Raw genomic sequence first — 12,577 nt, forward strand, 5'->3', positions numbered from 1 at the left:
AAACCCAGAGAATATATTCACAAGAGTTTTAGGCACTAGAGTTTAATGCTATTGTCCGTAGAGCCTGATCAGATTTTCAAATGCATTTGTCATGTCGTGAACGTACTGAGATTACCCTATCCTACCCATAATGCACTGCTGGGCACAGCATATATCCACACTAAAACCTTAAAAATTAGCTCATTACTTTAAAACTAAAACATATATCTGATATTTTCACTTTATAAAACTTCAGACATGACATTAATTTAAATAACTTGTCCAACATTAGTTTAGTTAAAAGTTGAACCATAAGTTAAAAATGTATGCCGCTGACTTGGGTGATATTGCCCGCGTATCATTATGTGGTTTAAATGAAATGTTTTTTGGGGGGGAGGGGGGGCCTGTTCTCCTTTGCCTGCAGAGAATAGAGCATTTTCTTTTTAAAGTAGCTCTTCTCTGTTTTGCAGAGAGTAGAACTACACTTCAGATATGAAACGTTTTAATAGGTAGGTGCTCAACTGACTTTAAGTTTTATAAATATTTGTAGCTGTTCAGCTTTATTTACCACGGTATCGGTCTAAAAATTCTCAGACAAAAATTTATCGCAAGATAATTACTCCAATGATGGTTTTTAAAGTTATCTAAAAAGATAATCCAATAATGAAAACATTATCTTCGATAATTATCGGTTATCGGATTATCGGAACTGTGCCCACCACTGCATGCAGGTTAGGTGAATTGGTGACTCTAAATTGACCATAGATATGTGTGTGTGTGTGTGTGTGTGTGTGTGTGTGTGTGTGTGTGTGTGTGTGTGTGTGTGTGTGTGTGTGTGTGTGTGTGTGTGTGTGTGTGTGTGTGTGTGTGTGTTCCCACCTCGTGCCCAGTGACCACTGGGATTGGCTGCAGCTCCCCTGTGAGCTTTAATTAGAATATGTGGGTATAGAAAGTGAATGAATTGGTATTATTAACAAACATAGGTAGCTCAGTGGACTAAGATGGTTGGGCAACCATTATGTTGTATTAATTTCATGCGCATGCTACCTGTATGAGGCCTGTGTACCCAACTTATAAATAGGTACTTGACTGGGGAACTAACCAGTATCGGACTGTCATCCCATCCGGGGGAGTTGTAGACTCTTATTCACTTCACGCTACAAAATCTGGGCATATGTACCCATACCAATGGGTCTCATGGCTTGCATAGGACTAACTTCTAACAGAATATCCTTCAACCTTTACTTTCAATTTTTAGCTACATTCAGCATGAAAAAATAACTTCTGATGTTTAATAACAGTTGATGCAGCTAAGCTGGTCTGTTTGCACCTCAGCCTGTCAGTAGTACTTGGCTAGGCATGGTGGCTTAGTGACTAGCACTGATGCCTCACAGAAATAGGTCGTGGGATCAATTCCCACCCTTTCTGTGTGGCGTTTGCATGTTTTCTTGTGTCTGTGTGGGTTTCCTCCCACAATAAAAACATGCTTATTTAGGGTCTGCTCCTTTCTCTGCCCCTGATCAAGGCAGAGTCTCTACATCTGGAGTTGGTCTCCGGGTGCTGGAATGTCGCTGCCCACTGCTCCTAGTAGATGGGTTGTGTCTAGCTGTAATTAGTATAGGTTAAATGCAGAGGGCAAATTTCATTGTATAAATGTACAATGATGAAAAAGGAAAATAATATTATAAGGAACACCAGGGGCTGTGCATGTTTCTCCATACAGAGTTGCATCAAAAAGGGCATCCGACATTAACTTTGTGCCAAATCCCAGTGCAGACTGGGACTGGATCCACTGTGTGTGAAGCAAAAAGGCACACAACAACTTAAGTATAGCTGATGTCAGATACTTTGGGATTTTTTCTCAGGTGATCATCTAACAGGTGACTTTAACTTTTATCTTTAAAATATTCAGAGCTGAAGATGAACAGATCTTCAGGCTATTAGGATACAGATGGTTTTTGTGTCCAATAACCTGAGATGATGATGGTTTAACTGCAGCTGAGATCCTCTTTCGTCCATTGTGGCTGACTTATAAAGCTTCACTACAAAGCATCAGGTGTAACCGATCCAAGCTAGGTTTGGTAATCATAAAGTGACTAACTGCTTTTGAGGTTTGCAGTTCTTTTGTTCAAGATGGGCTGGTTAATAATGTATTTCAGTTAGTGGTCTGCAAGATGTAATCTGACCAATATACTCCTGGCAGGGAACACTGTGATGAAAAGCCATCTCTTTGATATTGTTGTGGATAAATTTGGAGAATCAGATTATATATGCTGTGTGTTTGAGGTCACTAATCTTTTTAATCCTCTGTTTGCAAGGTGTCCTATCAAAGCTTGTTGGTGGTTGAAACAAAATCTGTTTGAAGGCCAACCTTTTGAATTGTGTAAGTAACAGACAGCCTGTGCTGAGTTCTCACCTTTTGTTGTATTTGTTAAAAGAATTCATGTTACACAGAATTAAAACTGCTGTCTTCAGTAAAATATCTCATTAATGCAGAATTGTCATCATTTTGCTGCTTTAAGTGCATAAAGTCAATGCTATGGTTTGTGCAACAATCACAAAACTGACCTCTTTTAAAGACCACACTGTCGTAGGGTATTTTATTCCGAGTTTCCAAGCTGGAGCAGTTCCACCGATGACCTCTGAATTGGTGCTGGCACTCATGAATACCAATCTGGATTCCCTGGATAGCCGATGCTGTCACGTCTGGGTTGCGCATGCACACCTCCAGTTGGCGTCGTGTCAGCCCCGGCAGTGTCAGACACACCGTGTTCGCGTTCAGGATGGGATCGATGTTGGGGAGCTTCAGACCCAAGATTTCATTAGAGTCTACCCTGCACGTAACACACATACCAGGTCACTGACACAAAATGATGCAAATTTTAGGACTTGTGTTTGTGTTCTGTTCAAGGGGGCTCAGTTGGGAAAGATTGTTCCTGAATTTGTCATACTTGGGTCCTGTTTGCTTTCCTACTGTGCCTACCATACCAAAGAAAGGCCCTGACTTCCTGGTCAAAAATGGCTGCAGTAAAACTGCAAGTTTTTTTTTTAAAGGCTATTGCCACTGCTTTGAAATCTGTTTAATTCAGTTAATGTTGTTTATGACCATGGGGAAAAAGAGACTTTACAAGGAACTTTGTGCTACAATTTAAATGTATAAAATAATTTTGTTGACACTTTTAGTGGGAGAGGTGGTCAATGTAGCACAGAAAAGGGAAGTCTGGAGCTGTTCCCCCACGACCTGAACCCGGAACAGCGGTTGAAGATGAATGAGTGATGAGTGAGTGTGAGAGTGATCTCATATAGATCATCCATTATTAGCATGAAAATTAATTTAATTGCTTTGAGAATATTTTTCAGGAAGACGGAATTCTATACTTCATTAACCAGTCGCACTTTACATTAAAGTCCTTATTAGTTATTTATTCCCTTATAAGTCCTTATAAGATGCTTATTAGCACAGTTATAGTCGTATGTTAACAAGACGATATGTGTCATTAATAGCATAATAAGCATGACAATTGTTACATCATTAGACATTCATAAGAGCCTACAACAAGTTTGTTAGCAGTTTATAGTCTGCATAAGTTATAGTCGTATGTTAACAAGACGATATGTGTCAATAATAGCATAATAAGCATGACAATTGTTACATCATTAGACATTCATAAGAGCCTACAACAAGTTTGTTAGCAGTTTATAGTCTGCATAAGAATGTTAATAAAACCCTTATGAGTTTCTTCTAATTTTTTACAATACTTTTTAAAACAATTTTATTCATTTATTACCAATTAGATTTCTCATTATCCAGATAAGAGGTATCTAAAATTTTAGTCTACAGTAACTGGAGTTCTTGTTGAGCTTTAAACATTTTTACCACAAATCCAAATGGCGTTTTCAGTTTTGAAAAAGTGAAGGAACCATTTGGATAAGTTAATTTTTAGGTATTTATTAAGTTTAACTCATATACCAATACCTTAAATGATAATTTTGTCATTACTATTTTTTTTTACTGCTTTATTGATATTATTATTAATACATCATCAATTATGCATTTATTATTTGTTAAGTATCCACTTCTTAATATTTATGCCTTTTGCAGCTTCCAGTTTTAAAACGAGAGGAATACTTTGTAATCTAACAATAAATGTGTTTATGATGTTATTAATAACACTTATATAATCTTATCGATACCTAATAATGTTAATAGGCATTATATAAAGCTTATAAAGGTCTTATTACCAGTTGAAGAACACTTATTCCCAGGACTTTAATATAAAGCTTTAACCAGTTACCTTCTGCGGCTCAATTGTGTGTCATTCAGCCTCAGAGGAAAACAGTGACAGCACTAACAGGAAAAGCATACACTGCACTTATGATGGCTCGAAAGCTGAAAGGCGGACAGCTTCTCTTTTTGTGATCACCACAAGTAAAACACAGATTTCCAGTACTGCATGTATGACTGTGGACACAGCTGCACACACACAGGACAAGAGAGTGCAACACACACACACACACACACACACACACAAGTTTGCATGGAGATCTTTCAATATCATTTCTTTATGTGGAACATCTATGAGTTTATAAGAGAACATTCATCAACCTGACTGTTCTGGAAAAGGAAACAGACACATTGATTAAAGTGCACTGATACAAATAATCCCATACATCTCACCGAAACTGTATGATTTTTGTAATTGCAGTTTCGTTTCTGTTTCCAACTGTTGTGTTTGCTATTTTAACAGAAGACCTGTTTCATCTGCTATGTTCAGAAGGGCAACTTTTTCCTTGATGAGCAACACTGTGTGCTACGAATTACAATAATAGTAAACTGTATAAAAAAGTACAGGTTTCCTTATATACTTCATGTCTTGCATAAATGAAAAGCAGACATCAGCCAGAATAGTGTGCCTAACTTTCATTTACTAAAATTGTATGAAAAATAAGTATTTATTCTATCAAAGCAAAAATAAAATAAATATAGTTTTTGGGTTAATTAAAACAGCAAGAGAAGAGAGTGTCACTTAAATTATAATAAATATATTAACTATGTCGTGCGTATATCTTAAATTAAAAGCTGTCTTCTTAATGCCAACTTACCTTTTTTCTAGGACACAGATGACCACCAAGACGCACGCCGTGCGGAGGATTGCGCGTTCCATTTTGTACCTTTTTTAAAACTTTGTTTTTAATTAAATATACAACAGTTTGTTAAACGCAAAGATTCCGTGAGGATTTTTCAGAAGAGGAAGAAAAAATAAACCATCACAGGGAAAAATCCAGATAAAAGTTGGCGGCTGGATGACAGCTCCGAGCAGCCTGCGTCCAGATGTGCCAGCCAGCGGCAGAATGCTCATTCAAGAAAAGTTTCATCAGTCCCTCACTTTACTGAATGGAGGAGAGTGCTGCAAGTTTGAGGGACGTCAGTTTGAGCGTTTTCACAAACACACATCCGTGTACGTGCCCGTATTCCCGCCAAGGTATTTGCACTATATAACATCCGAAAAGAGACGCAGACGCACGAAATGAAGCCTGCGTGACTATGTTTGAGTGCGCACTGATAGTCCTCTAAACTACGACACTTAGCGCTGCGCCAGCCCACTTTTTTTGCGTCACTCAGAGAGAAGCAAAGCTCTGAGGGAGGTCAAGTGCCTCGTTAAACCAGGATAGAGATCCGTGCAGATAAGCAAACCAGCCTGTGCCAACCGTGACGCGCGCAATTTTTATTCTGTGCAGGAGCGTCACTGAGGATGAGATGTGTTCAGATTATTTTTCTTTTTTTAAACCCAGGTGTGATGAAAACAGCATGCATTTCATACACATTTATGAACGTGCAGTGAGATTAAAGGGGTATTACACACATTTTCTGCAAACGAATATAACATCATTTTAAAGTTTGTAGATATACCGAGGCCGCATACTGAGGTGATGTATCTCAAAATAATCCCTAACTAAATAATAACTGACTTCTTTGCACACCTTCCGGTCTATTTTACAACATAGCGAATGGGATTCTTTTATGCAATGCCTATATGTTTCTAAATCTTAATCTGTTTGAGACTTTACATTGTTTGCAATGTTACTATGAACAAGACGATTGTGTTTTATTTATTACCAACATTCTGATGTTGATGCTAACCTGATTATGATATGTGCTGCCACCTTTCTTGACCAGGTCGTCTTTGTAAAAGAGGTTTCATTCTCAATGGAATTCTACCTGGTTAAATAAAGGTTATTATTATTACACAAAATCATCTCAAGGTCTTCAAGAGGTGACCTGTTTCTGTTGCTTTAAATGGAAAGGAGTTTCTGCTGCCAACGCCTCTTCTTAGCAAGTGTAATGTAACGGACAAACAGTACACGCTCTCCCACAGTTCATGTGTACTTTGCTCAGAACAAGCAGGAGTTCAGATATGTTGTTATGTGACATATGTCCCAAAGAAGTTATTTTTCACATTAATTATACCAATAGCAAAATGGGATTTTTTTTAACTGTAATTTTTTTAATTCAATTGTTACAAAATAAGGCCCTTTGAGGAAAATCATTAAAAAGATTATATTTTCCACCCTTTGTTGTTGTGAGAGCAAGACAGACAGAAAGCAAACCTGGGGACAGTTGAAATGGTATTCTGCGGCATTAGTGGAGCAGATAACTGTAATATTTGTTCATTTCTGGGAAAAAAGCACCAAAATTGGTATACATAATCCTTAGACATTAGTCTTTTGAAAAAACTGAGTATCCACTTGAATTTTCAATAGGCAGCCAGGTCGGGGTCAATTGAAGAATTGCACAAGGGGCCAAATTTAAAAATGTTCCAATCATATTGAAATCATATTGAATCATATTACCTTGCAGACCAAGCATTCAAGATAGTCAAAACTATTCCATTTATTCATCCTATTAGTTCAACCAATAATTTGCACCACTTTTTACCAAAATTGGAGCAGCTTTGACTTCTGGCCCCTGTACAAACTAAAGATGACCTTTGTCACCATTCTTAATGCATTTACCACATAACTCCATAACATTCAGTCACAGATAGTCCAAACTATGCCTTTTTGAAATATTTATGTTCAGACAAATAATGTGGTATAGCTTTCAATATGACTGGAACATTTTTAAATTTTGACTCCTGTGTAATTCTTCAATTGGCCCCTACCTGACTGCCTATTGAAAATTGAAGTGGATACTGAGTTTTTTGTTTTGTTTTGTTTTGTTTTTTCAAAAGAGTAATGTTTAAAGAGTATGTGTGACAACTTTAGTGCTTGTATCACCATTTGAAGGATTTCTGTTGTGTGGGCCGCTGAAGAGGAGGTACTGCTGGCCTCCACCAGAGGGCGCCCTGCCTGAAGTGCTAGCTTCAGGCACGAGAGGGTGCTGCCGCCTCTTCAGGACAGCTGTCAATCATCATCACCAACAGCTGTCATCTATCAACCACTCCATAAAGCCGGATGACATCTCCACCTCGCTGCCGAGATATCTTCAAGCGAAGAAGGTAAAACTCTCAGCCGTGTCTGTGCTGAACGCACTTATCATTGTCTTTTGAAACCTTTGCAGGAGTACCTGTTATCTTCAGTCAGCTGGGAGCTGGGTTTTGGACGTGGAAGAGTGACGGACTTCACTCCTCTTTCCAAACCAGAGAAGTAACAGTCGTTCTCTGCACGTTTCTGTGTTTTTGTGTCGGAGGTGGAGATTCTCCCACAAAAGGAGAAATCTAACGGATGTGACTGTGTTACTGGGTGTGTACACACCCACTCTTGATTGTTTCTGCTTCCTGCCAGCAGTACCAGATCCGACAGCCGGAGACGGTGACCACCTGGGGACTTGGGACTTGGCAGCTCCAGTATTCTCCGGGTTCGGTGGCGGTGGAAATCGTGTGGGTTCCGGCTCCTCTCTGGACGGACGTCTTCTATCCTCGAGCCTGCCCCCACGTCACCTTTGTAGATTGACTACATACAAATTCTGTAATCATCTGTATTTCGTTGTGCACATTCACAACAGTAAAGTATTCTATTTTCGGCTCATTCATTGTCCATTCATTTACGCCCCCTGTTGTGGGTCCGTGTCACTACACTTTCCCAAAAGGATATCTCGGCCAACGTCATGGATCCCGAGGGGCATCAACCATCTGTTGGACAACCAATGGAAGAGCAGGGTGCACAGGCATCTGCAGGAAGCGTGATTGGTGAGTTGCAGCAAATCCTCACCGCCTTTATTGCTCGGTTGGATCTGATGACCGAGCAGAATGTCATCCTCAACCGCAGGATGGAGGCTCTCACTGCGCAGGTGGAAGCGCGCGCTCAGGGCGCTGCTGCAGCTCCTCCTCCTGCTGACCCGGTGCCGAATATAGACATTCCAAAGGTCATTCAACGACCCCCCCCACCATCCCCTGAAGCATACATAAGTCCCCCAGAGCCGTACGGAGGTTGTGTGGAGACGTGCGCTGACTTTTTAATGCAGTGTTCACTCGTCTTTGCACAGCGTCCCGTGATGTACGCGTCAGACTCCAGTAGGGTGGCTTATGTGATTAATTTGCTTTGAGGTGAGGCACGCGCTTGGGCTATGGCAATTTGGGAGCAGAATTCTCGACTCCTTACCACTTATACTGGGTTTGTGAGGGAGCTCAGAACAGTTTTTGATCACCCTAACAGAGGCGAGGCCGCGTCAACCGTGCTGCTGTCTATGAGACAGGGGCATCGGAGCGCAGCTGAATATGCAGTCGACTTCCGCATCGCGGCTGCGAGGTCCGGCTGGAATACGACTGCGCTCCGCGCCGCCTTCGTAAACGGACTGTCGTTGGTCCTGAAGGAGCACCTGGTGGCCAAGGAGGAACCGCGGGATTTGGACGGACTTATCGATCTAGTCATATGATTAGACAATCGATTAGAAGAACGCCGTCGGGAGCGAGACGAAGGACGTGGCCGGGCACGCACCATCCCTCTCCCTTCCGGGTCCTAAAAGGTTCCGCCCTCCCCACGCTCCACAGCCTCGGCGCTCCGTGTGGCAACAGCTCCCCCTGCTGACGATGCTATGGACACGAGCAGGGCCAAATTAAGATCATCTAACAGACAGAGGAGACTGGCCCGTGGGGAGTGCTTTATCTGCAGCTCGAGTGAGCATCAGCAGAGAGACTGTCCCAAGCGGTTAAACACGAACACCCGCCCTTAGAAACTGGGTTAAGGGTGGGCCAAGACATTCACGTGGAACATACACGTATTTCTACACGTCTCCCAGTTACGATCCTGAGCGGGGATTTAACCCTTCAAGCCCCAGCACTGGTGGACATGGGGTCAGAAGGGAATCTGCTGGACAGCAGATGGGCAAGGGAGGTAGGGCTCCCTCTGGTGGCGCTTCCTTCGCCATTGAAGGTACGGGCACTAGATGGCACCCTTCTCCCTTTAATCACACACAAGACACAACCAGTAATTCTGGTGGTGTCTGGGAATCATCGGGAGGAGATTGAGTTTTTTGTTACTCCTTCTACCTCACGCGTGATTTTGGGCTTCCCGTGGATGGTAAAACACAATCCCCGGATTGATTGGCCGTCTGGGGTTGTGGCTCAGTGGAGCGAAACCTGCCACCAGGAGTGTTTAGGATCCTCGGTTCCCCTCAGTTTAATTGCTAATGAGGAGGTTAAAGTTCCCCCCAAGCTGACGGCGGTGCCGGTTGAGTACCACGATCTTGCTGACGTCTTCAGCAAAGATCTGGCACTCACCTTTCCACCGCACCATCCGTACGATTGTGCCATTGATTTGATCCAGGGCATTGAGTACCCGTCCAGCAGGCTGTACAACCTCTCACGCCCTGAGTGTGAATTAATGGAGACCTACATCCGGGACTCATTAGCTGCCGGGCTGATCCGGAACTCCACCTCCCCGATGGGTGCAGGTTTCTTTTTTGTGGGCAAGAAAGATGGCGGACTCTGTCCATGCATTGACTACAGAGGGCTGAACGAGATCACGGTTCGCAATCGATACCCTTTGCCCCTGCTGGATTCAGTGTTCACACCCCTGCATGGAGCCCAAATTTTCACCAAATTAGATCTTAGGAATGCGTATCACGTGGTTCGGATCCGGAAAGGAGATGAGTGGAAGACGGAATTTAACACCCCGTTAGGTCACTTTGAGTACCTGGTCATGCCGTTCGGCCTCACGAATGCTCCCGCGACGTTCCAAGCTTTGGTTAATGACGTCTTGCGGGACTTCCTGCACCGATTCATCTTCGTATATCTAGACGATATACTCATCTTTTCCCCGGATCCTGAGACTCATGTCCAGCATGTACGTCAGGTCCTGCAACGGTTGTTGGAGAACCGGCTGTTTGTGAAGGGCGAGAAGTGTGAGTTCCACCGCACTTCTTTGTCCTTCCTGGGGTTCATCATCTCCTCCAACTCCGTCACCCCTGATCCGGCCGGTGCGAGATTGGCCCCAACCCACAAGCCGTAGGAAGCTGCAACAGTTCCTCGGCTTTGCAAATTTCTACAGGAGGTTCATTAAGGGCTACAGTCAGGTAGTTAGCCCCCTGACAGCCCTGACCTCCCCAAAAGTCCCATTCACCTGGTCGGATCGGTGCAAAGCCGCATTTAGGGAGTTGAAACGTCGGTTTTCGACTGCACCAGTTCTGGTGCAGCCCGATCCTTGCCGCCAGTTTGTGGTTGAAGTGGACGCCTCTGACTCAGGGATAGGAGCCGTGTTATCCCAGAGCGGGGAGTCCGACAAGGTTCTTCACCCCTGTGCCTACTTTTCTCGCAGGTTGACCCCAGCTGAACGGAACTATGACGTGGGCAATCGGGAACTACTTTTGGTGAAAGAGGCTCTTGAGGAGTGGAGACACCTGTTGGAGGGAGCTTCGGAGCCGTTCACGGTTTTCACAGACCATCGGAACCTGGAGTATATCAGGACCGCCAAGCGGCTGAACCCCAGGCAAGCCCGCTGGTCATTGTTCTTCGGGCGTTTTGACTTGCGGATCACCTATTGCCCTGGGACCAAGAACCAGAGATCGGATGCCTTGTCCCGGGTACACGAAGACGAAGTCAAAACAGGGCTGTTGGTCCCCAGTTCTCCTCTCAAGTCTGGAGGAGTTTCTGCAGAGAACTGGGGGCCACCGTGACCCACAGACAAATGGACAGGCAGAGCGGGCTAACCAGGAACTGGAACAAGCCCTTCATTGTGTAACATCCGCGCACCTGATGGCCTGGGTTACCCATCTGGCCTGGATCGAGTACGCACATAACATCCAGGTGTCCTCTGCCACTAGCCTCTCCCCGTTTGAGGTGTGTCTGGGGTACCAGCCCCCATTGTTTCCCGTGGTGGAGGGAGAGGTCGGTGTGCCCTCGGTCCAGGCCCATCTGCACAGATGCCGTCGGGTGTGGCGCGCTGCCCATTCTGCCTTGCTGAAAGCCCGGATGAGGGCTAAGGCCCATGCAGACCGCCGGCGCTCCCCGGCCCCTGCATACCAGCCCGAGCAGGAGGCGTGGCTTTCTACAAAGGGCATCCCCCTCCAAGTGGACTCACCCAAACTACAGGACAGATACATCGGTCCATTCAAGATCCTCAAAGTCCTCAGTCCGGCCGCAGTGAAGCTCCAGCTCCCAGCTTCACTGCGGGTCCATCCGGTTTTTCATGTTTCCAGGATCAAGCCTCACCACACCTCGTCCCTCTGTGCTCCTGGACCGGCGCCACCTCCTGCCCGGATCATCCATGGGGAGCCGGCTTGGACGGTCCGACGGCTCCTGGACATCCGTCGGAAGGGCCGGGGGTTCCAGTATTTGGTGGACTGGGAGGGGTATGGACCTGAGGAACGCTCCTGGGTGAAAAGGAGCTTCATCCTGGACCCGGCCCTCCTGGCCGACTTCTACTCTCGACACCCCGACAAGCCTGGTTGGGTGCCAGGAGGTGCCCGTTGAGGGGGGTCCTGTTGTGTGGGCTGCTGAAGAGGAGGTACTGCTGGCCTTCACCAGAGGGTGCCCTGCCTGAAGTGCGGGCTTCAGGCACGAGAGGGTGCTGCTGCCTCTTCAGGACAGCTGTCAATCATCATCACCAACAGCTGTCATCTATCAACCACTCCATAAAGCCGGATGACATCTCCACCTCGCTGCCGAGATATCTTCAAGCGAAGAAGGTAAAACTCTCAGCCGTGTCTGTGCTGAACGCACTTATCATTGTCTTTTGAAACCTTTGCAGGAGTACCTGTTATCTTCAGTCAGCTGGGAGCTGGGTTTTGGACGTGGAAGAGTGACGGACTTCACTCCTCTTTCCAAACCAGAGAAGTAACAGTCATTCTCTGCACGTTTCTGTGTTTTTGTGTCGGAGGTGGAGATTCTCCCACAAAAAGAGAAATCTAACGGATCTGACTGTGTTACTGGGTGTGTACACACCCACTCTTGATTGTTTCTGCTTCCTGCCAGCAGTACCAGATCCGACAGCCGGAGACGGTGACCACCTGGGGACTCGGGACTTGGCGGCTCCAGTATTCTCCGGGTTCGGTGGCGGTGGAAATCGTGTGGGTTCCGGCTCCTCTGTGGACGGACGTCTTCTATCCTCGAGCCTGCCCACACGTCACCTTTGTAGATTGACTACATACAAATTCTGTAAT

The 12,577-nt window shown here is 44.8% G+C and overlaps 1 protein-coding gene across 1 annotated transcript in view; it reads right to left on the reverse strand.

Moving 5' to 3' along the window:
- Positions 1-5,511, reverse strand: part of wnt10a (wingless-type MMTV integration site family, member 10a) — a 116,026-nt gene extending 110,515 nt beyond the window's left edge. Inside the window, exons 1-2 of the mRNA XM_034186788.1 lie at positions 5,083-5,511; positions 2,548-2,813 (exon numbers count right to left, since the gene is read on the reverse strand). Coding sequence (XP_034042679.1) covers positions 2,548-2,813; positions 5,083-5,144 — 328 coding nt within the window. The 5' untranslated portion in view covers positions 5,145-5,511. The remainder of the gene's footprint in view (positions 1-2,547; positions 2,814-5,082) is intronic.
- Positions 5,512-12,577: the final 7,066 nt, after the last annotated feature.

This window comes from Thalassophryne amazonica, chromosome 14 (assembly GCF_902500255.1).
Source record: "Thalassophryne amazonica chromosome 14, fThaAma1.1, whole genome shotgun sequence".
Classification (NCBI taxonomy): Eukaryota; Metazoa; Chordata; class Actinopteri; order Batrachoidiformes; family Batrachoididae; genus Thalassophryne; species Thalassophryne amazonica.